The sequence below is a fragment of the Vidua macroura genome, chromosome 1 (assembly GCF_024509145.1).
Source record: "Vidua macroura isolate BioBank_ID:100142 chromosome 1, ASM2450914v1, whole genome shotgun sequence".
NCBI classification, from domain to species: Eukaryota; Metazoa; Chordata; class Aves; order Passeriformes; family Viduidae; genus Vidua; species Vidua macroura.
Window position 1 is genome coordinate 23,240,437 of NC_071571.1, and position 21,512 is coordinate 23,261,948.

Here is a 21,512-nt window from a genome sequence, read left to right on the forward strand (position 1 = left end):
TGGTATGAACTTATATATATATAAATATTCGTATAAATATAAATAATATGAATTTGTGTGAAAATGAAATATTTTAAAATACTAATTTTATATTTCATAGTATAAACACTTTTGTCACCCTAGAGTTTTAAAACATTCTTTTGATTTCTGTTTCAGTTTGTGTCTTATTTTTGAGGTGAACCTAGTTTTTATTTTTTAAAATTATATACAGTGTATGAATTTTAACTTCCAAATAAGTATTGTAAGGGAATATTGTGCACTCTGTACATGAAAAAATACCCTTTGGTTAGGTTAATTACATTCTGGAGCTGCATATTGGATTCAAAATATGTAGAATCAGTGTTGTTAGGATTGTAAAAACTGCAGAACTTCAGGAGGTCTGTGTGGTAGATTACTTTCAAATTATAAATAAATAAAATTACTTAAAAAATAACAAAACAGAACGCAGTTTACAGTCCAAATTTTACCTGTGTCTACTGATGTAAAATGTGCCATGTTAATTTGAAAATAAGCCTGACAGAACTCAATATAAAATTGAGACATTTAATGTGAGGCTGGCTAATGTGTTAAGTGAATTTTGGACAAGCTTGGTTATGTGCATGTCAATTTTGCCAAAGTAGTTCTAACTCATGGTGGCACTTCTCAAGTTTTCAAGTTTTTTTTTCAAGTGCACTTATTCAATGGTAGTGCACCTTATATACATAATTTACACCTTTTCCAATGAACATTTTGATTCTCAATCTTGATACAGTTTATGTAGTTCATCAAGATAACACTGTTTCATTCAGGTATCTACCATGGCACATTTATGCTCAGTTTGTTAAGGCTTTGTTCCCTTAATTCCTCTACTTCATTAGATCACAAGATTTGAGTATTTGTCTATTTATTTTCCCTTGGTTTCCATGGAAGCTGAAGGGTGAGTGTTTGTTTTAAAATTCTAGTCAACATCAAAACATGAAAATTATGTTCTATACAAAATTGTGTTCTTAAGCCAGCAGAGTTCCTAATTAGATAAAACTGATATAGCAGAGACAAGTTCTTTTCATGATACTTCTTAGTTCTTTTTAAAAAAGCAAAAATAAATCCCAGAAAATTAAGTTAAATTTTCAAAATATTGTTTTGCACCTGTAGGTGTGTGAAGATTTTATCAGGTAATTATAGTGTTTCTGTGATCATAGTTCAACAGCAAAATGACTTTATTAAAGCTGGGATTTCCAGAAAGTGAAGGCGACCATTGCTGTACATATTCTCTTATCAAATTCGTGTACACCTTGGTGTTTTCAGATACTGTAAAATGGGAAATGTCTTGTTTAGTGTTTTTAGAGTGCCATCATTGTAAATTTTTTAATATTTTATTTTAGCCGGAAAGTGAAATTTCCACCACAGTAGAAGATTACAGTTCTGAGGTAAGACTGAAGTAATGCTTTTCCTAGCTTTTCTTTCAACCTTTTCTGTTACGTGTTTGCTGCAATGCTGTGCATAGTTTTTCAAAAGGAGAAGGAAAGAAAGAGCAGATGTGATATTATGGACAAATCTGTTGCATGCTATTACTGGTATGATCAATGTACCATTAAAGCAAGCATTATGTGAACTCCATAATGGGATGGCTACTATAATAAATAATGCAATATATACATAAATTGTTGTAGCAATATCATCCTTAAGGTCGTATTAATGCTATGTATTGCCGTGGGTGTATTGGCTGTGCATAATCTCTACTAATTTTCTGTGAGAGACTATTTAACAAGTTGATTACATTTTAATGAGTTTCAAAGCAGTCTCAGTGACTGGCTGAGTGTCAGTCTGCTTATGGGAGATGATGAGTGATTGACTGTGCCTCGCTTGTTGTTTGGCTCGTTTGTTTTCTTTCACTTATTAGGCTGACTGTGTCTCAGCCCCTGAATTTCAGTTGCTTTTGCCCTTCCAGTTCTCTCTTCCACCCTGCTGGTGGGGGTATGAGTGACTGGAGTGGGAACTTAGCTGCTAGCCAGAGTCAGCCCACACATTGGCATCTACAGCTCATCTGTGTCACATGGAAGGGTAGTTGTGTGTGTGGAACTTGGGTCCTGTCAGATAAAACAGTTACGTTTGTAAGGAGTAAACTACCTCATGCATAAATGTTGGTCAAGAACATGCCAGCAAGAAATAGCCATGGAACAGCTGAACAAAACAGGAATTGGTTTTAGTTTAAAAATCTAATTTTTCATGTCTCAAACAATCACTTTGTATAGGGACAGTCCGGGTTTTATTTTGCAGTTCTCTGTGCTAACAGTTTAGAACAAACACACCCAGAATGTTAAGCTTGGCAACAAGTAAGAGGGGATGAAGTAAATCAAATTAATCTCATTGCTGTTTGCCATCAAGAGTGTAACAGACATACTTTTGAAGAGCTGCCATGATCGTAGTGCTCCTTTTTAGAATATGCATCACCATGGTATGTGACTACCTTTAAATGGAATTTGCAGTATGTGAAGAATGGACCCTTGAAAACAGTTGACAATGTCATTGATACGCATGTATTTTGACAAGCGAAACATACTACGTATATAGTGAAACATGGATGAAATTCTGTTCACTTCTGAGGTGGTAGGAAGCAGTGCTTGAGACTGATAGCAAAAGCTAAAGAAAACATGTCTTTGCACAGGACAACAAGATACAGAAAACATCAGGTATAATGCCACATGGTAATTGTGGATGTGTCCTGATTTTAGTGTTTGGGGCTTCAGTTTCGGTTGAATTTAAAGCTCTCATTTTAACACGAAGTTTCACATCTAAACACGTCATTCTTCAAAGATTTCCGTAGATAACCGGCAGAGGATATTAGGAAGCAAATTTTCAGATACCAAAGACATAGAAGAATAGCATTGCTGAATAGGAAAAATAGGAATAGAAAGAACAGGAATATCTGAATATTCCTTAAAAAAATAATAGATTTCCTAAAAAATGCAGTGGCAGATGCATTACTAGGCAGTTCTTATTCCTGCAGAAGGACTTTTTACCTTGCTGAGAGTTATCTTCTAAGACATAAATAGGCAACACAAAACTCGTGAATAGTACCATGATACTGACTCTGGTGAAGAGCAAGCTCAAGCAGTCAGATTTGCCATCTTTTCTAATAAACTCTTTTTAATTCCAGTTCATTACAATTAGTTGATATCTGAAATGGGGGGACATCACATTTAGGAATGCAGATATTTTGGGAGCTGATTTTTCAATATGTTTCATATCAGCTGTTATGTTACTTTTGTTATTAAAATCTCTGCTTCCATTCATGGACACACTGTAAATAAAATTATCTGAAACCTTTTCAGTTGAAGATGACAATAAATTAAATTTTGTCTGTAACAGCATAATTATGCAGATATATAAAATATTGAGCTTGTGGTTGTTTTTTTCAAATATATGATTTCCTTTCCAGAACGCTAAGAAAACCCATATTTGAAGAGACATAGGCCTGTTAATCCATCTTTTTCCTTATAGATTAGAACACCTGTATTATTTTTAGTGGTTTTGCCAGAAATTAAGTTGAATTGTGGTTGTCATGCTTCAAATTCAGATGGGTCGTAAATAGTTTGTTTTGTTGTCATTGATAAATTAAAACAGATGATTCTTCAGCCCCTTCTCTTGAGGAATTGATAAAACTATGTGATAAGGTATTTCCCTCTTTAGGAGATTTACCAGACACAACATTATAAGGCAATACAGTTATCTAAGCAAAACTGAAGGTATTTTTATGTAAGAATTCTTGTATTGAAGGAAATTTATTGTAACTACAGTCTTTTGCTCAGTTTTGCTCAGCCACCTTTCTAATACTTACACTATCAAGGTAGAAGCTGACTGAAGACTGGTAAATCCTTCATATGACCAGCTTGTCTTTTGGGACAAATTCCTCAATGTAAGCAGCAATGATGCCTTACCTGCATAGTCTTAAATTATAGTGGTGGTTAGCTATTTAAGGATATAGTTTGAACTCAGAACTAATGGAAGTTAGGGTTTTCCTAGCAGTTGGAATTTTGAGGGATTTTATAACTGTGTAAGGTAAAGTTGCCCCCATACATTTTCCATATGCCTCAGTTTTATGTTATAACTAAAAAGCTGTTCCACCTGATACTTTTTTTTCTCTTCTTGGCTCTATTTCCAAAATGCAAAGTATATCTCTGAGAAGATGGTTAATATGAAGTCTAGAAAGTTGTTTGTTTTTATAAATTTTAATGACATTTATAACTCAACCTTAACTACTGCATAAAGAAACCAGTTGCTGTTCTGTTACTATATAGAAAAATATATTCAGCCATGATGTTTTAAAAAGTCATCAATGGTTCGCCTTCAGAAGTTACTAAGCTTAGTTACAGGATTGTAACTATTTTCGTCACAATCTGAAAATGGCTTTTGTTTATGGAGTATAAACCCTGCCCCGCAAAACCTCCCAAAATATGCTGAAATTCATTTTCCCAAGGTAACCTAATTGCTAATTTTAGCTAAGTTTCATATAGCAGTTCTGACATAACTAGAAGATTCAGGAGAGGCTAAGAACATTGACAAGCCATGATCAAGGTCTAAATATAAATTTTTAGGAAGGAATCAGATGTCCAAAATGTACAAGAAAGGGTGTAGGGGGAAAGAAAACATGAGGTTAAATTCTTAATATGTTCCAGATACTTCTGTATGTTTCTACTACCGAATCAAACAAGTCTTTTAAGCAGTATGTATTGATTTATTCTGAGCATGAATTTATTATTTATAGAGGGAAATCTCTGTAGTAATAGTATTAATGTTGCAAGTAGTTACACATTATGTATTATTACTGCTATTTTTGAGATACAATTTCTGGTCTTCCAAGGTCTAAGGAACATTAGATAGGATAAAGTGATATCATAAATGTAATCCTGACCTCTGGTGGCATTTGTCATGAATCACTCCCTTAATCCAGTGGTGGAAGTTGGTTTTCCTTTATTCTCAGAAAGAAAATTCCTTTCATTTGCCTTAAGCATATGTATTAACTGATGCAATAGAAATGAAACCTTTATTTTTAGCCATTAGACTACAGATTATCTTTTACTTTACAATGCTAAATAATATTTCTCTGAATTATTTTGAAAATGCAAGGAAGGAAGAATTATCAGACATAATGTCCTTTGAGACTTCTACAACCTTCACTTGTTTCATAATGTTTGTTCACCAAAACTGTGACTGCTGAGTAATGTATTGTAAAATTTAACCTATTGTTATTTTGTGATTATTTGCTCATGCAATTTTATCCAGAGTTCTTGTTACTTCTTTGTTCCATTATGTTAAAATGATATGTGGTTTGATTCTTTCAATGTTTAATTGTTTCCTGAGGTATGTAACTAAGCACATCTTAAGTAATTAAGGCATAAGAATGTTTCAGTTTTAAAGGTGAACTGCAAAGCTTTTAAAGAAGAAATTATAAGAATCTACATGAAGAGCATTTATAGATTTACAGAAGACCTCTAAATGGGTAAATCATTGGGACCATAAGTCAGGACAGGAGTCCTGCAGGCCTTGTTTAGCCATCTACTGACACTCAAGTTGGCATCTGAACTACTGAATTCATATTTTTAGATGAGTGGAAAATTAGTTTTAAATTAAGACTTTTTGAAGCTAGTAGCTCATTACCAATTGTTTGTCTGCTCTTACACAGCAGAATTTGTTATGCTAGGGGTTGCCAGGCTGCTTCCAAGGTTTCCCTCAACACAGTACCCTGCTGTGGCTGTCTGGCTGGGCTTTTTTTCACAGATTGCAGTGCAGTTTGTTACCTTGTCATATTTCCACTTACACTTTGCCAGAAGACATTTGAAAGAAGAAGGTATCAGATGAGAAAAGCATGGACTCCTATGTTACTGTGTACATCACTTGTGTGATGTCAAAGAGTTACGCTCCCATGAAATGGAGCAGGATTTCTGATGTTCCACACATCATGTGTGTGTAGCATGAATGTGTGTAGCAAAATCTCTTCTCTAAGTTAAAGGTCTTTTGTAGAATTTTCAGCTGTTGAGAAGTCTGAAACAGCTAATGAGATAAGACTTTTATGCCTTTCCTGAGCTCTTGATATAAAGTGTCTTTGATAGTCACACATAGCCATGATTCATGGGCAGAGAAGTGTATCCACTGTGGTAGATTACAGTGATTGTACACTGCATCTTTATCAATTAAGCCTAAGTAAAATGGGAGTTACAAGGGGAAGGGAAGGATTACATAGTAGTTTCTGTTAAACTACTAGTGTTGTTAGTCTGGGACATGTGCCAAAATCTGAATAAAGATGTTGGTGCCAGGCGCTGCGTAGACATTCGTGTGTCTAAACGTAGATCAAACATCTGGCAATACACAAATGATACACAGTGCCTCTATGAGTTGCCTGGACTGCTGTTTGCTGCAATTTTCTTTATTCCTTCTAAACTAAGGTAGTAATCTCTATGGTGTCTTATTTTTACTGAGAAAATCAGAAATTCAAAGGGCACTGTGTCAACTTTGCAAATTCTCTAATGCAGATTTATTCATTCGCCTAATACAAATTCAATGACTGTATTGATCCCATTTATAACAGTGCACTTACTGATTTGCTGAGGCGTGATAGTTATTTGTAAGTAAGTCCTTATCTAGGCTGTGGCAGACATCTGAGCAGTACAGCTTCTTTGTTTGATTTAAACATAGTATTTGGGTCTGAAATACTATGATGACTTTCTGTGTCTAGTACCATTATTTTTGTTTCAGACTCTGATGTAATAATGAGCTCTGAGGAGAAATGCAACAGTTCTTGCTTTCTCATTTTTGAACATTGGTCTGCTGTTTTAAAAGCCTGCCTGTCTGTTTGATCGTTACTCATGTGTACACAGCCTGTTCTTTTCATTTGGATTTTTTTTTTTTTACCTGTAACTACTACTTTGGCTTGTGCTTGCCTTTTGGAGATTTGCTGGTTTTGGTTTGTACAGTCAGTAGAACCAAAATTCTCATAGAAGCTGAAAGGGCTTGCAGTGTGAGGTGAGTGAAAGAGGATTTATTTTCAAATGTCTTATGTCAAATGTATAATTTCTGCTCTTTTTCAATTCCACAAAATTCCTTCAAATTGAGAATGAAAGTCTATGATACTGCCTTTCATCCCCTATCAAGAGATAGATGACTTTCAGAAAGACTCAATCTTGTGGTATATAAAAATCTTCAAGAAAGCATAACTATGTTTTGTAATATCTAAAAATATTAAACATATAATTTAAAATGCAACAGTGCTGCATTTTAATGATTTAAGAGTTTAAGCTTTGTGTTGACCTTTAAATCTGAATTCCTTTGTTTTCTCTAGATGTTGATTGGTAATAAGGTTTTCATTTTAGACAATATTGTTTATTTTTGCAATTTTGGGCATTTTACCTGTTATCTATGCTTACTTTGATGCAATTTGCTTTATAGAAAGCGATTTTGTATTTCAAATGAAGTAAATTTTTGTAGTATAACAATTCCCATAAATTGCTACATAAGATTCAAGTAAGTGGGAAATAGAAATCAAGCATTATTTAAAATAATGTATTTAGAAATTGTCTTTATACAGGTAAATGGTTGCAGTTTTGTGACAAGAACAGCTATACCTGCAGACTTAATCAGGGTACAGTATTGCAAATTGAATTAGAATACTAATGGAGAATACTAAACATCTCAATTTGTTTTGAACAAACACTGTGTTGCTGACTAATGCTTTATTTTGCATGCTGTGCTCCACACCTGCATTGTTTGCTATATTAATATAGTGTATCCTTAAACTTGAAATGCAAACCAATTTAATCCATCTATTAAGGCTGATGTTATAGAGCACAACTCGCAGAAATGTTTTGTGTCAGTGCTTTTGAGGTGTGAATTATACTAACAAAGGAGGTTACCATGGCAATAAGATCTTTGATGCTGTATTGTATGTTAATGTTCTAAGGTGGCATTTGGTACAGAATTTGATGCTTGACTTTATTTACTCTGATAAAACATAAAAATTGGCATGTAAAGGAACTTGGATTGATTTAGGAAGAAGAATTTGGAGTTGGAGACATTCATTCAGAGCATGGAATGCAGCACTCACACACACAGCTAGAGGTGATGGAGAATCAATTGGCTGGGAAACAGCAAGAGATTGAAGAACTAAGCAGAGAGATAGAAGAAATGAGGGCAGCCTATGGTACAGAAGGATTGCAACAGGTATAATTACCTTATGTTGCTTTCTATTTGCTATTTGATTACATGCAAAAATGCAGAGCCTCACTGGAAAGAGTTCACACTAATGGAAGCTGTTCAGAATGCTCTGTGTGTGATATAGAATTAATTACGCGTAGTTTATTTCAATCTTTTGCCATGTGTTTCATTACTTTGAATGGCATTTCCATTGTGTGTCCTTTTTCTCTGTATTTTGTGACTGAAATTCGAATTGTCTTTGCAGTGAGATACTTCAAATTAGGAATGGAAAGACAATTTTCTTCAAGAAAAGCCCTAATTCTTCTCTACTTATGCAAAGACTTTAATGTTTTCCTGCTCCTCCAAAATCAAAGAAACCTCAGGTTTTACTCCCTAAGGAATAATATAACTGAACCAAAAATATATTTGTATGTCAGACTTCACAGTGTGAAATACAAAACCAACAGTGTCAGAATGTTTTAATTTAAAACACCTAATAATTTGGGTTTACAGGAAATAATTTCTTATTTTAAAAATACCATTGGAATATAAACTTAAGTTTTAAAGTAAAGAATATTCTTCCAGTTTAAACCAGTGGTGCAGTGCACTCAAATCAGTGCTTTGTTGTGCTTTATGTCTTACTTGTCTCTCTCCTAATTTGGATTCAGGTCATGTCACTGTATTTTGCTATTTTTTTGCAAAGTACTATAAAATTTTTTAAAATCTAATAATCAGTTATTTTCGCCATTGCAATGTTGTTGTTATTGTTATGATTATTATTGTTTTATCTGTGATAATAGATGTCCTTTTATCCTCCATAGCACCAGTTAAGTGGCTGCCCCAGAAGAGATGGTTTATTATTTGGTTTATTATTTCTTTGTCTGGTGTTGAATTTTAATTACTGTGTCTAGTATCTGTTGTGTTAAACATAATAGTCATAATCATAGCATAATAAAGAAAATAAGTATTTCTAATGATTGTAACTACTGTTAATTTTTCCTGAAAGAGTAGAAAGTGAAAATGTTTGCATTTTTAAAATTACTATAATTACAGTTTTTAAAATAAAATAAAAATGTACTAAAACAAAATTGAGCATGTTCGGGTTCAGGGCTGTGGTACAATAATATTTTAATTGTTGCAATGTACTTTTGTTTATAGTGGTACAGTGCATAGTATCTCAATTGAGAAATGCATATGGTTTATTTTTCAGAAGAAACAAAAGAATTGTAAAAGGGGTGTGGGGAAGATAGTTGTCGCTTTAGTTCCGTCTCTTTGTCAAGAACAGAGATTGGATGTGCTTTGGAACTGACATATTTATGTATTCAATTTCATTGAACAGTTGCAAAAGCAAAGGTGTAGCACACTTAAGTTCCCGATCTGTTCCTGATTTTCTCTGCTATAACAAACATTTAGTATTTTCATCATGTCTGTGCTTTTAAAGTAGGAGTTGACTCCAGTGTTCGAAAAAGAACTTTACCTGGAAGCATTACCATGTTATCAGCCAAGACTGAGCATATAAGTCGGTGAAGGTTTTTTTGGGGAACATTGTAAACAAAGCAGTTACAGAAGATTACTAATGGTTTAAGAAATTTGCAATATGTAGAGAGGAGGCTTCCACTAGCCTTAAGTGAGTTCAAATTGAGAAAGAAACGTTATACTGATACATGATTATATAAATGCACACAAAACTATTGCCAGTCAATATTGTAGAATTTGACTGCTTGAGTGTAATCCTGCAAAAAATTGAAACAGTTGGCAAATAATTTTTTGTCTTATTATTTCTTCATCATTACAAATTACAAGAGATTCATCTGTTAAGTATGCTGTATCCATTTTGCAGCTTGAACTGATTTTCTCATGTAGTTATGAATGATTTCCCTGGGTTCACAGTGTAGGATACTGCATGGTATCTATTACCTGCTTTAGTACAATGAATGCTGTTTGTTGCACTTCAAGTGAGAGATGATATAACTTGCATTTATTGTGGGAAAAGTGTGTGAACATGAGTAGTTGTACAAAACTGCTGAAACGCTTTTAGTAGATATTCTGGCTTCCTTTATGATGGTTTATGTGGCCACACTTTTTATTTTAAAAGCAAGTTATATATTTAACTAATTAACCTTCTTAAAAGTTCAAATCTTGTTATTTGTTACTATATTTTATGGAGAGATTGTGTATTGTTCAATGAGGGGGAAAAACCCTCTTTCTGACATTTTTACAAATAGAGCTTGTGAAAATATGAAAACTATACTAGTGAGACACGTTTTAAACAGAGAGATTAGGGATGATTTATTCCTACTTAACTAAAATCAGCTAGTATTTTTGACTGTGGTTTTCATGTGCATTAATAGTTTAAATTTTATCTCTAACAGCTGCAAGAATTTGAAGCTGCTATCAAAAAAAGAGATGACATTATCACTCAGCTCACTACTAACCTACAGCAGGCACGGAAAGAAAAAGATGAAACCATGAGGGAGTTCTTGGAGCTTACTGAGCAAAGTCAAAAACTGCAAATTCAGTTTCAGCATGTAAGTTATACAGCAACCAACATTATTTGGGTTTGACAATAGTTGTCACTTTGGAGGCCCCATAAATAGCTACTTCCTGCAGAAAATTTTATTGTACATTTTTCTAGAATCAGCCTCTTAGCATAGATCAGCAGTCATTTTCCTGGTCCTACAGTTGTTGTCACAGTACAGAATAGTTAACTATAAAAAGATAAATATTACTCTGTTTTCTTCCCTATTATGTGGTAATAGCTTCTGATAAATACTGAATTGTGGGAGTTTTCCCCATCCTGGGGAAAAACACTTGGGTAATTAGTTCTCAGAGCTTTGGGCAGAAATGTTCCCTTTGAAATCAAAATATCCAGCCATCAACTTCCATGGGCCACAGCTTCACACTCCAGTCCTTATATTTTTGAATAAAAACTTCCTTTGTGGTGTTATTAAAAGGTAGTTTAAATAACAAAGTGAAGCTTCAGAAAGACATTTCTTCTAAAAAGTGTGGTGATTGAGGTGCCACAGGCACACAGACTACACCTTACTGTGTTGCAGTTGAATCTTGTAGTATTTCATGCTGTTAAAGTACATTATATAGCTTATTTTGAGCTTCAAGTGGATTATATTCCGAAGCCTGAGATTTTATTATTAAAAATCGAATTATGGGCTCCATAAGTGCAACTAGTTAGTTTTAGTACATACTGATGTATCCAAAACACTGTTAGCTCACCATGAATATTTAATTAATATGAGATATCTTTTTATTGGTTGGCCATCCCAAATGAATAAGGATGTTTGACTTCCTCCAAAAGAACTTAGAAATCTTTGACTTGTAATGTTGAAGAAAGTAAAGATCACTATTTCTGTATGTAGCACAAGCATTTTCTGAAAAACCTGATATATTTTAGGTTTTATTTCTTTAAAATTCAAGTTGCAGGCAAGTGAAGCCCTAAGGAACAGCAGCCATAGTTGCACAGCTGCTGATTTATTGCAAGCCAAGCAACAGATACTTTCACATCAGCAACAGCTAGAAGAGCAAGAAAGTCTGCTTAAGAATTATCAAAGAAAGAAAGAAGAATTTGAAGAGCAGATTACACATCTCCAAGAGAAAATAATGATATATGAAATGGTATGTTCCTTACTCTAAAGATCTCTTTTCCTAAACACTTTTTAGGATTTTGTAATTCCTTTGAAATAAAAAAGCCAAAACACAAGTAATGAGTTTGCTGCATAGAATGCAAACAATGATTTTAAGTTTTTGACACTATTTCTGTTAACTAACACATAATATGTATATAATTTCAAACCGAAAAAATTATGTCAGTATTATGTATTATTTTTATTAAAGTTGTAAAAATATTTAGAGCAAATGATGAAACTGTTTCATGTGTTTAAATGCCTTCAATAGATGACATTATTTTAGAAAAAAAATAACATTATCTGCTTGAACATTCTTCTCTGCATTAAGCAAAGAATGAATTTTTTCCTTTGTGTACTTTTTTTATTATCCTTCGTGGAAAACATTTTAAAACCACCTAAAAAAAGCAAATATTATTAAAAGTGATAGAGACACTGGGGGTTGGAAAGAGTAGGGGAGGGGCATGATGACATGGGTAGGGTACGGGTTCTCAGTATTCCAAGGGTGCAGGAGACTTCCAAATAAGGTCAACAAACAATTTATATTTATGTTTTATAACTAATATAGCCTCTCTAGCCTTCTAAGAAAGACTAAATGGCTAAGTCTGTAATTTTTTTACATGTTCAGATAATTATCTAAAAATAAGAACATGGTTTTCCTCTTGTTTTAAGGAAAAACAGAAAAAAGAGGGGGAAGATTTGAGTAAATTACAAGAAAAGGAAGCATTAGTTGAAGAGCTAGAAGCAAAACTTGGAGAAGAGGAAAAAAATTCATTTCAGCTAAAGGAAAAACTATCAGATGTCAGCAAATTACTTGAAGAATTGAAAGAAGAGATTTCCCTAAGAAACCAGCAGATAAGTAATATGAAAGTTGAACTTACCACCTACAAACAGAAAGAAAGACAGTGTTCTGATGAAATAAAACAATTAATGGGAACTGTGGAAGAACTGCAGAAGAGATGTTATAAAGACAGCCAGTCTGAAGCTGACATTGTGCAAAGAATGGAATTAGAAACACAAAGGAGACTGGCACAACTTCAGGCTGAATTAGATGAAATGCACGGCCAGCAGATTGTACAAATGAAGCAAGAATTAATTAAGCAGCATGCAGTGGAAATAGAACAGCGTCTTTTGCAACAAAAAGTAGAATTGGAGCAAACTTCAAGTCTGTGTTTTAATGAGAATGCTAATAAGGATCAAATGCATTTAATGAATATTAAAATTAATGAATTGAATATGAAATTGCAGGATGCTGATAAGGAAAGGGAAAAAATAAAGCAAGAATTGTCACAACAGATGGAAGTTATTGCAACAGAGAAATCTCTTCAACAGGCTAGAATTGAAGATCTTCTTCAAGAACTGAATTTTTCAAGAGAGCAGGTTCAAAGAGCCAAGCAAACTATAGTGGATATGGAATGTAGATTAAATGAAGCTGAAAAATACCGGTTTGTGATTGAAGATTTAAAAACTCAGCTGGCTTCTGCCTCTGAACTTAGGAAGGATTTGGAATTAAAACATGAGGCAGAAATCACAAATTACAAAATAAAACTTGAAATGCTAGAAAGGGAGAAGGATGCAGTTTTGGACAGAATGGCAGAATCTCAAGAAGCAGAATTAGAGAGACTGAGGACAAATCTTCTGTTTAGTCATGAAGAGGAACTTTCCAGGCTTAAAGAAGACTTAGAAAAAGAGCACATGGTGAACATGGAAAGCCTTAAACACAACTTGAATATGCACCATAAGCAGCAGTTAGATGAAGTACAAAATGAAATGAGTCAGAAGATTGAAGCCATGCAATATGAAAAGGACAACTTAGTCACAAAGCAAAATCAGTTGATTTTAGAGATTACAAACCTGAAAGATTTACAGCAGTCTATCGTAAATTCTAAATCTGAAGAAATGACACTTCAAATCCGTGAACTGGAGAAGGAGATTGAAGTGCTTAGGCAAGAGGAAAAAGAGAAGGGTACCCTTGAACAAGAAATACAAGAGCTGCAGCTTAAAACTGAGTTGATGCAGGAACAAATGAGGGAGAGAGAAGATACCCTTAAAAAAAAATGTTCAGAACTAGAAACACAAAATAATGTTCTTAAGGGGGAAAATGAAACTCTGGAAGAGAAATTAAAAAATATGTTGGTATGCTCTGAAGAAAACATACTTTGTGACAGTAGTGTTAGCTCTAAGACAGAAATTTTGGACTTGCAAAAAAGAATAGAAAAGCTGATTACTGAAAATGAGCAACTTAAAAACCAAAACAGTATCCTCCAAGAGGATACTGAAAGGCAGAAGAGTGCCTTTTCATTGACTGAGAAAAAACTTGAAGCTAGCTATAAGGAACTACAGAAAGAATGTGCAAGTCTTCTGAAGGCAAAAGCTGAGTTAGAAGAGAACAAGAAAAAGCAAGAAGCTGAATATAAAAGCAAACTCAAAGCTTTGAATGAAAAAATCTGCCACTTACAAAGCAATAGACCAGTATTATTTAAAACTAAACCTTCTGGTTTTGAAGGGAGTAAAGAAGTAAAGGTGTCCAGGGAAGACATATTTGAGGCTGGAGAAGTTGTTGAGAAAGATGCAACAGAACTTATGGAAAAGCTCCAGGTTACTCAACGTGAGAAAGTGGAATTATCCCTGAGACTTTCTGATCTCGCTGATCAGTTGAAGTCAAAGGATAGTGAAATCTGCTATTTAAATGAAAAAGTCAAATCCTTAAAAGATGAGAAAGAGCAAATTCTAGTAAAATGTAAAGAACTAGAAGTCAGAATTAGTCATGTTCAGAGAAGAACTAGTAGTAGTAATGACTCTAAGAAAAAATGCTCTAAAGGAAAATCTCTAAAGACTGCTACTCCAGCATCTGAAAGTAGGAATAAATCCCCTGGTTCAAGGAGTAAAGCTGATGAAGGAATAAATTCAAGAGATAATCTAAGTTCTGGTAAAGACTGCAGCCATGAGGTAATAAAAAGGAAGAAGGTCCAGCAAATGCTGAAACCAGAACAGCAGTCTGTTGTGGAATATTTGCATGGGATGCCAGACAGGCCGACAGAGGAAACATCATTACCAGCCATTACACAGGGTGAAAATAACCTTCAGCAGCAAGTGGATGCCTTAAAATCAGAACAGGTATGTGATGTAAAACAGGATAGAAAATACTTTAACTATGAAAATTGGTAGGAGCTTACACTTGAAAATTTGCATTATATTTTTTCCAATTGGCTGCTTTGAAGTATAGGTGTGTGTCAGTGGTTGAAAGGGTTGTGGCCAGTGGTTGAAACGGGTTACATGAATGAGCAGAGTTATAAGCACAGTCAGTGTGTATGAGGATGCTTTTTGAATGAAAAAAAATCTCTTCCCTTGCATTTAATTAAGTCAACAGCAATGACAAAAATGTAAGAAGACTATCAGAGCACTTAATATTTTGATGCAGCATTTCACTTTCTTAAGGGAAAAACTTATTTTGGACATAAGTTTTTATTCTGTGACTAGTTTTTCAGTTCTCTAAGTACTCATTCAAACAATGTAAAGAATAATGAAACTTCATCTGTCATCTTTGACCAAATTTTTGAAATATCAAACTTGTGAAATACCAAAATTACATTATCAAATATTTTTTTTTTAAGAAATGTATCAGGATGTGATAATGAGAATGCATATCATTCAACTATTGTCTTAAGTTTTGTTGGCACAGTTTTGCTTGTATTTCTCGGTATTGTTAATTAATTGTAGGTAACAATTAAGGAAAGGATTCTTATTTGTCAATATAAATACCTAAGTACTGAGTTACCAGTATTTAATTAGGTGTGGAATCATAAATCTAGATATAAATTTAAATCTATGTACACTGGCGAAGTTCAAAGCATGCTGCAAGTTGTATGCAACTAAGCATTCTGTGGAAATAGATGTTAAGCAGACTTAAAAATGTAGCGTTTTTAAACGTTTTTTTTTTCTGTTTTATGAAAGTCAACCTAACAGTGAACTAATACCACCAACCACCTAATATTGCATTGTAGTTCATTCATTTCCTAAGAAATAAAATCACAACCAAAGCCACATTGGAAACAGTTGTGAGATTATAAAAAAGAGCTTTAGCTTTGTGATGGTTTGGTTTAGGCTTTTTTGTTTGTTTGTTTGATGGGTTGATTGGTTGGTGTGTTTTTTATAAGGCTATGATAAGGGTCTTACAATTTCCTGCCACACAACTAAAAATCATTGTGGTCCAGAGATGTCTAAAAACCTTTTCAAACTTCAGTTCTAAGTTGGTCCCTGTTGGCATATCCCAGACATCTTTTTTCTTTTACAATTAACATCCCCCAAGTGCAGACTGGAGCTACAAGCCTTGAAAATCAATGTTTTTAACATCTGCTAATAATACAATCTTTCTCTGTGTTTAGAGTACACTTTCCTAATTACTCTGTTAATAATGATATTGCTTTTGCTTCACTGGGTTAAAATTCATTGGGATTTTATTGCTGCAAAACAGGAATTGAAGCATATTGAGTTTTATTGATTTTAATGTGATTTTTAAGTTGAAGAAATGTCTTACTATTTTGTTAAAACTCAATTTTCCAAACTATGTATATTTAAATTTACCTTATGCATGCCATACATGCAGCATTCCATTCAACACATTATTAATCTCAGAAATTTCCAAAGATGGGTCTTTCTATTTTCTTGTTTCTCACTCCTTTAAATTGTGTCTTTATATTCAAAGACTGATTTACAACTGCAAATGGAAGCACAGCGGATTTGTCTATCGCTGGTTTATTCAGCTCATGTAGACCAGGTTTGTGAGTCCTTGAAGGCAGAAAAAGAGAGTGCACTTTGCAGTCTTAAAGAAGAACTTGTTCATAATCATATACAGGAGATGACTGATCTTAAAAGAATGCATCAGCTGGAGCTCCAGACCCTGAAATTTCAACAAGCAGGTAACTTGACCAAAATTATGAGAATGAAGCTCTATATGAAAAGCTGTCTTAAAAAATCCCAACCAAACAAGCACAAGAGTTTGTGCAGCTAGCTGTCCAATAAATTGTTTTTATATCATATTTTGAAGTATTTTTCTTCAACAAATTGCTTACCCAGTATATGCAGTCTATTACTGAGTTAACTTGGAAAAAAAAGTATATTAAAAATAAGGAATCAAAAGTATTGCTGTTTATATTAGCTCAATTAATTGTAAAGAACAGTATAGTAGATTCACCTATAAAGTAAAATAATAAGCAAATTCACCAGCAAAGTATTTTTAGACTTGTTCTTTTCTCTTTTCTTTGCATTTGCTGCATTGACTCCCTGCACACTTTAAGTAAACTTTGGTACTACTTTTTGCCTCAGTGAGCTTTTATGTTATCATGATGGTTTTCTATCTCAGGTTTTCTGTTATACCATGCTTTGCCCTTGTTTAATTTTTTTTGCACAAGTTCTTCTCCCTCCACTATTTATCTGTATGCTTGTATCTTTTTGGAGGTCACTAATACACAAAGCCATTTCTTAACTCTTGCTCCTCTAGAATGTGCAGCTCAACTGTGATAATTGAAACTGTCGATGTGTTGTAACAATAAAGAGAGGAACAAAAAAAGTGTCCTTCCTCAAGCTGAAGAGGCAGCCTCGCTGAGGCAGGAAATTAGACCTTTGAAAAGATGTTGTGCATCTAGTGTTTAAAAATAATATGAATAATTTGTATTCGTAGATGATGAAGGGAAATCTACACAAAGACTTATAGAAAAACTGAATGAAGCTGTCACTGAGGAATGTTCCAGGCTGGCTCAGGTAAGACTTACCAAAAAGCCTTTTTCAAAATGAAAATTTGGAAATCAAAAAGTGATGGTTAGTGAGTCATCATGTTTTTCTACATTATTTTTGCAGGTTTTCTTTGCAGCTTTTCTCTTTGCATTGATCTCAAAATAGAGACTGCTAAACCTGAGCTTCCAAAATAGTATTGCAAATGGTTTTGTATTTTTTTCCCTAAACTTATGTCCTTGTCCAGGCAAGTCTTTTGTCTTACACATAGTCCTAATCTTCTAGCTAATGTTGATCTCCTGTCTAGCAGTTTGGAAGTACTTTTTTTCCTTTCACTTTGTTTCTGGATGTATGTTTTTGATTCAAGAGTCTGGTGTCACTCAAAAACATCTTGATGCGCAGGACATCACCTCTCATATCTGCAATAAGACAGTAATTTCTTTCTTAGTTGCAGCTTATCTTTCAAAGACTTTAAAGTGTCAATCTAAAAAAATTACTGTCTGTATTGTTTTTAATAGATAAATATTATAGTCAAAAATTGAAGCTTATATTTAGTCTTCATTCCAATATCAGCTGCCTATAATAATATTTTGGCATCTCTTTTTTTCTAGAGTAATAGTAATTGATGGCCCTTACTGGTACTTTTTGACTGTCAATCGAGTTACTTATTAGACTTACTTCTAGATAAATTAAGCTGTTTCTGTCACTTATTGTAAGTTTTTAAATCTGAAATACTTCAAATGGATGGGGTTTGTGGTTTGGGGTTTTTTTTTCTTCATTGCTGGACTTTTTTCCATACCTCTTTGGGAAAGTGAATAGCAGGATTTTAACTTGAGATCCACCATAGGAGAGATTAAGCAGGACTCCATGATGGCTCACAGAAAGTAGCAGCTAAATGAGAGTGCTTGGCATGAGTTACTTCACAGCATGAAAAATGCTGCCTATTTGTATGATCCTTTTGTTGAGCTGTCGGAGAAATTATGGGTTTTCTTTTCTAAGTTGAATTTGGGTTTTTTTAGTACAAAATCTTTAAATAAAGAATCCCGCTGTGCTTTGAGCAAGCAGTTTCTTTTCAAGTATCACTTATCTTCAGAAATCATATGGATAAATCTTCTGTTTGCCTGCCCAGTGTGAATATGGCAGTGTTCTGCTGACCACATAGCACCTACAAACATAGGGTATTCTGTTCACTACTGGCTTTTTTATGCCATACCCATTTGTCTGATTTGTTCAGCACTTAAAGAACAAGATAAGCTGTAATCCCTAAAAAGATACAAATTTCTGCTTTAAGGAATTCCTCTTTTAAATAAAATTGCAGCTTATGTGAATGAGACATTTAAAATGTAAAGTTGCTTTCCACATTAATAAAGAAGGCTTTTCTCTACAAGATTTTAATACTTGGCAGTTCCAAATTAAATACTGATTTGGAAACATATGCATTTATGCTTTAGCTGAAAAGTTTTTTCATATATGTTTCTTTTATCAGGACTTTTAAAGATTCTTAGGATTCAACAGTACATTTATGCCATCATTTTCACAGAAGTTAATGCTTACAAAATACTACTTTCTTCCTGTTTTTCTTGTTTTCTTTGTGAATTGTGATTGATAAAATAATAATAAATTGTTTATTTTTCACTTTGATTTGGTATACAGGCTTTGTGTGACAGTCAGACTGAATACTCTTCAGCTGCTGTAGAAGCTGTTGATAGGGAACAGGAAGTTTTCTGTAAAACTGCTGTAAAAGAAAAAATTAGTGTAGAATTACCAGTACCCAGAGATCAACCTCAAGGTAATCACTTTGTACTATTATGGTGGCTAAAAGTACTTATTTAAAGTATTTCAGACTGGCAATTATGCCATTACTTTTTCAAGTACTGATGCATGTGTTTAAATTGCTGTTTTAGAGATTTCCTTATTATTCTGAACCACTTTTTTTTTTGTTATGGATATTTTTTACACTGTTTTCATTTTCATGGGTATTGGTGGAAAAACGTTTTTGGGGTTTTTCTCTTTCTCTTCCTCCTTTTGTAGAAGAAGCTAGCAGTCCTACCAAAAAAATGCATGTGTATCAATAAATATAAAAATGTGTTCAAAATCTGGAAGGGCTTCACTTGTTTCAGTATTTTGTAATGTTTACCAGAAAATTCTTCAGGGCAGAACTTGTGAACAAATCACTTGTATTAAAATTTATGGTAAAATGTTCATTTTCTTTTTTTAAAGTCTCTGGTTCTTTGTGTAATTTAACTGTGCAAGAACGTATGGATGCACTTCTCCAGAAAATAATGGAAGAGTACAGCAGGTTGAAAGCACTTCAGACACAGCTGATGGCAGAGTGTAAACAGGTAAACTTTTATAGCATAGAGTAGATGAGCATTTGAATTTTCTCTGTTGCATGAATTCCTTCTGGATGACTGAGGAATTGTTTGAAAATGTGTGTATCCTGGTTGAGTGGCAGAGCAAGGCAGTGATTTGAGAAAATGGAGAAAACTGCTGTCCATGTCACAGAATTGTGGACTGGTTGAGGTTAGGAGGCACCTCTGGAGTTCATCTAACCCAGCCCCTCGCCCAAAGCAGTGTCAGCTAGGAAAGATTGCCAGGGACTGTGTCCAGCTGAATTTTGATACTTCATGAGCACAATGGGCAACTTTGCCTTCTTCACGTTATATATGCCCAGCTCTTCCACCTCTCCTAGTACAACAAATGCTCCAAGCCTCCCATCTCCTTTGTAACTCTCTGCTGGTCTTGTGCCAGTATGTCCATTCCTTTTTCATACTGGGAGTGCAGCACTGGATATAATATTTTTGTGCTACTACTAGACAAATTGTTGTTAATTGCATTTACTTGGTTATTATTTAGGTCAAGGAACCAAGGCTATCTTCTTCAGAAAGGAGGAAAGAAGAGGAACCTATCCATATGGAAATAGGAAAGGAAGGTCTGCAGATGCCTTCACAGAATCTAATGGGTAAAAAGATGTATATGCTGTTTTTAAAGTATGCATATTCAGAGAGAAAAAAAAGACTATGACTTTAATTGTAACTGATTTATATCTTAGTACAGCTAGAACATAAGGGATTTTTTCCGATTTTGCAGTACAATACTCTGATTTTCTTAATTCAGTAAATTTTTTCAGAAGTATATTCTATGATACATTTTTGGTTTAGTATTTTCTAGTTTTCCACAATAACAATGTTACCCATATCAAATATTATTTTGCAAAATGGAATATTAGGTTATCATTCTTTGTTACGGAAAAGTAGTTGACCAGATGTCAAAAATTTTTTTTAACTACATTAATTATTCAGTTCACTGCTAAATATTTGTGAAGAAGTTAATATAGTTTCTTTCTTTCTTTCTTTTGTTATTTTATTCTTTCGTTCTTTCATACTTTTGTTTGTTCTTTCTTCCATTTTTTTCTTTCTTTTGTTCTTTTTTTATTTCTTTTTCTTTCTGTCCATCTGTCCTTCTCAATCCCTGCTTCACATAACCTATATTCAGATTCTGCAATTCAAGAATACTGTTCAAAGGAGATAGGGAACCTTAAAAAACAACTTGAGAAGCAGCATGCTCAAGAGCTGGAACACCTCCGGTCCTATTTCCAGCAGCAGCTGAAAGAAAGTCAAGAGAGGTACACTACAGAGCTTATCCATCTGCAGGATAAGCTTCAGATTGCTGGGGTATCCTCTGATCACACAAGGTATTCATCGGTTTTTTTAATGATTATAGCTTTGTGCTCCTTCAAGAAGTGTTTAAAATAACCATTTGTGTAAAGCTCTGTGTTCTATTTCAGAATTGGAGACATTTTTTATAAATATATTACTCTTCTGTAGTTTTGTTCCTTAAAGAGGTGTTAAGAGTGTTATGAAAAAATGACATAAAAATTGCAAATTGAGTAGTGTGGCATTTATAGTTACTAGAGGAAGATTTGATAAATGGAATAATGTATAAAAGTAATTTCATATATATGAGCTTTATAGCAGT

General features: G+C 33.8%; 1 protein-coding gene across 3 annotated transcripts in view; it reads left to right on the forward strand.

Moving 5' to 3' along the window:
- AKAP9 (A-kinase anchoring protein 9) overlaps nt 1-21,512 on the forward strand; it is a 106,172-nt gene that overhangs the window by 31,896 nt on the left and 52,764 nt on the right. The window contains exons 3-14 of one of the 3 annotated variants that reach the window (XM_053989944.1): nt 1,362-1,406; nt 7,562-7,615; nt 8,023-8,193; nt 10,539-10,694; nt 11,599-11,796; nt 12,477-14,921; nt 16,510-16,723; nt 17,485-17,564; nt 19,188-19,323; nt 19,755-19,876; nt 20,391-20,496; nt 21,030-21,228. In XM_053989944.1, coding sequence (XP_053845919.1) covers nt 1,362-1,406; nt 7,562-7,615; nt 8,023-8,193; nt 10,539-10,694; nt 11,599-11,796; nt 12,477-14,921; nt 16,510-16,723; nt 17,485-17,564; nt 19,188-19,323; nt 19,755-19,876; nt 20,391-20,496; nt 21,030-21,228 — 3,926 coding nt within the window. The remainder of the gene's footprint in view (nt 1-1,361; nt 1,407-7,561; nt 7,616-8,022; nt 8,194-10,538; nt 10,695-11,598; nt 11,797-12,476; nt 14,922-16,509; nt 16,724-17,484; nt 17,565-19,187; nt 19,324-19,754; nt 19,877-20,390; nt 20,497-21,029; nt 21,229-21,512) is intronic. The other 2 variants (XM_053990027.1, XM_053990117.1) reach the window with 2 other exon arrangements.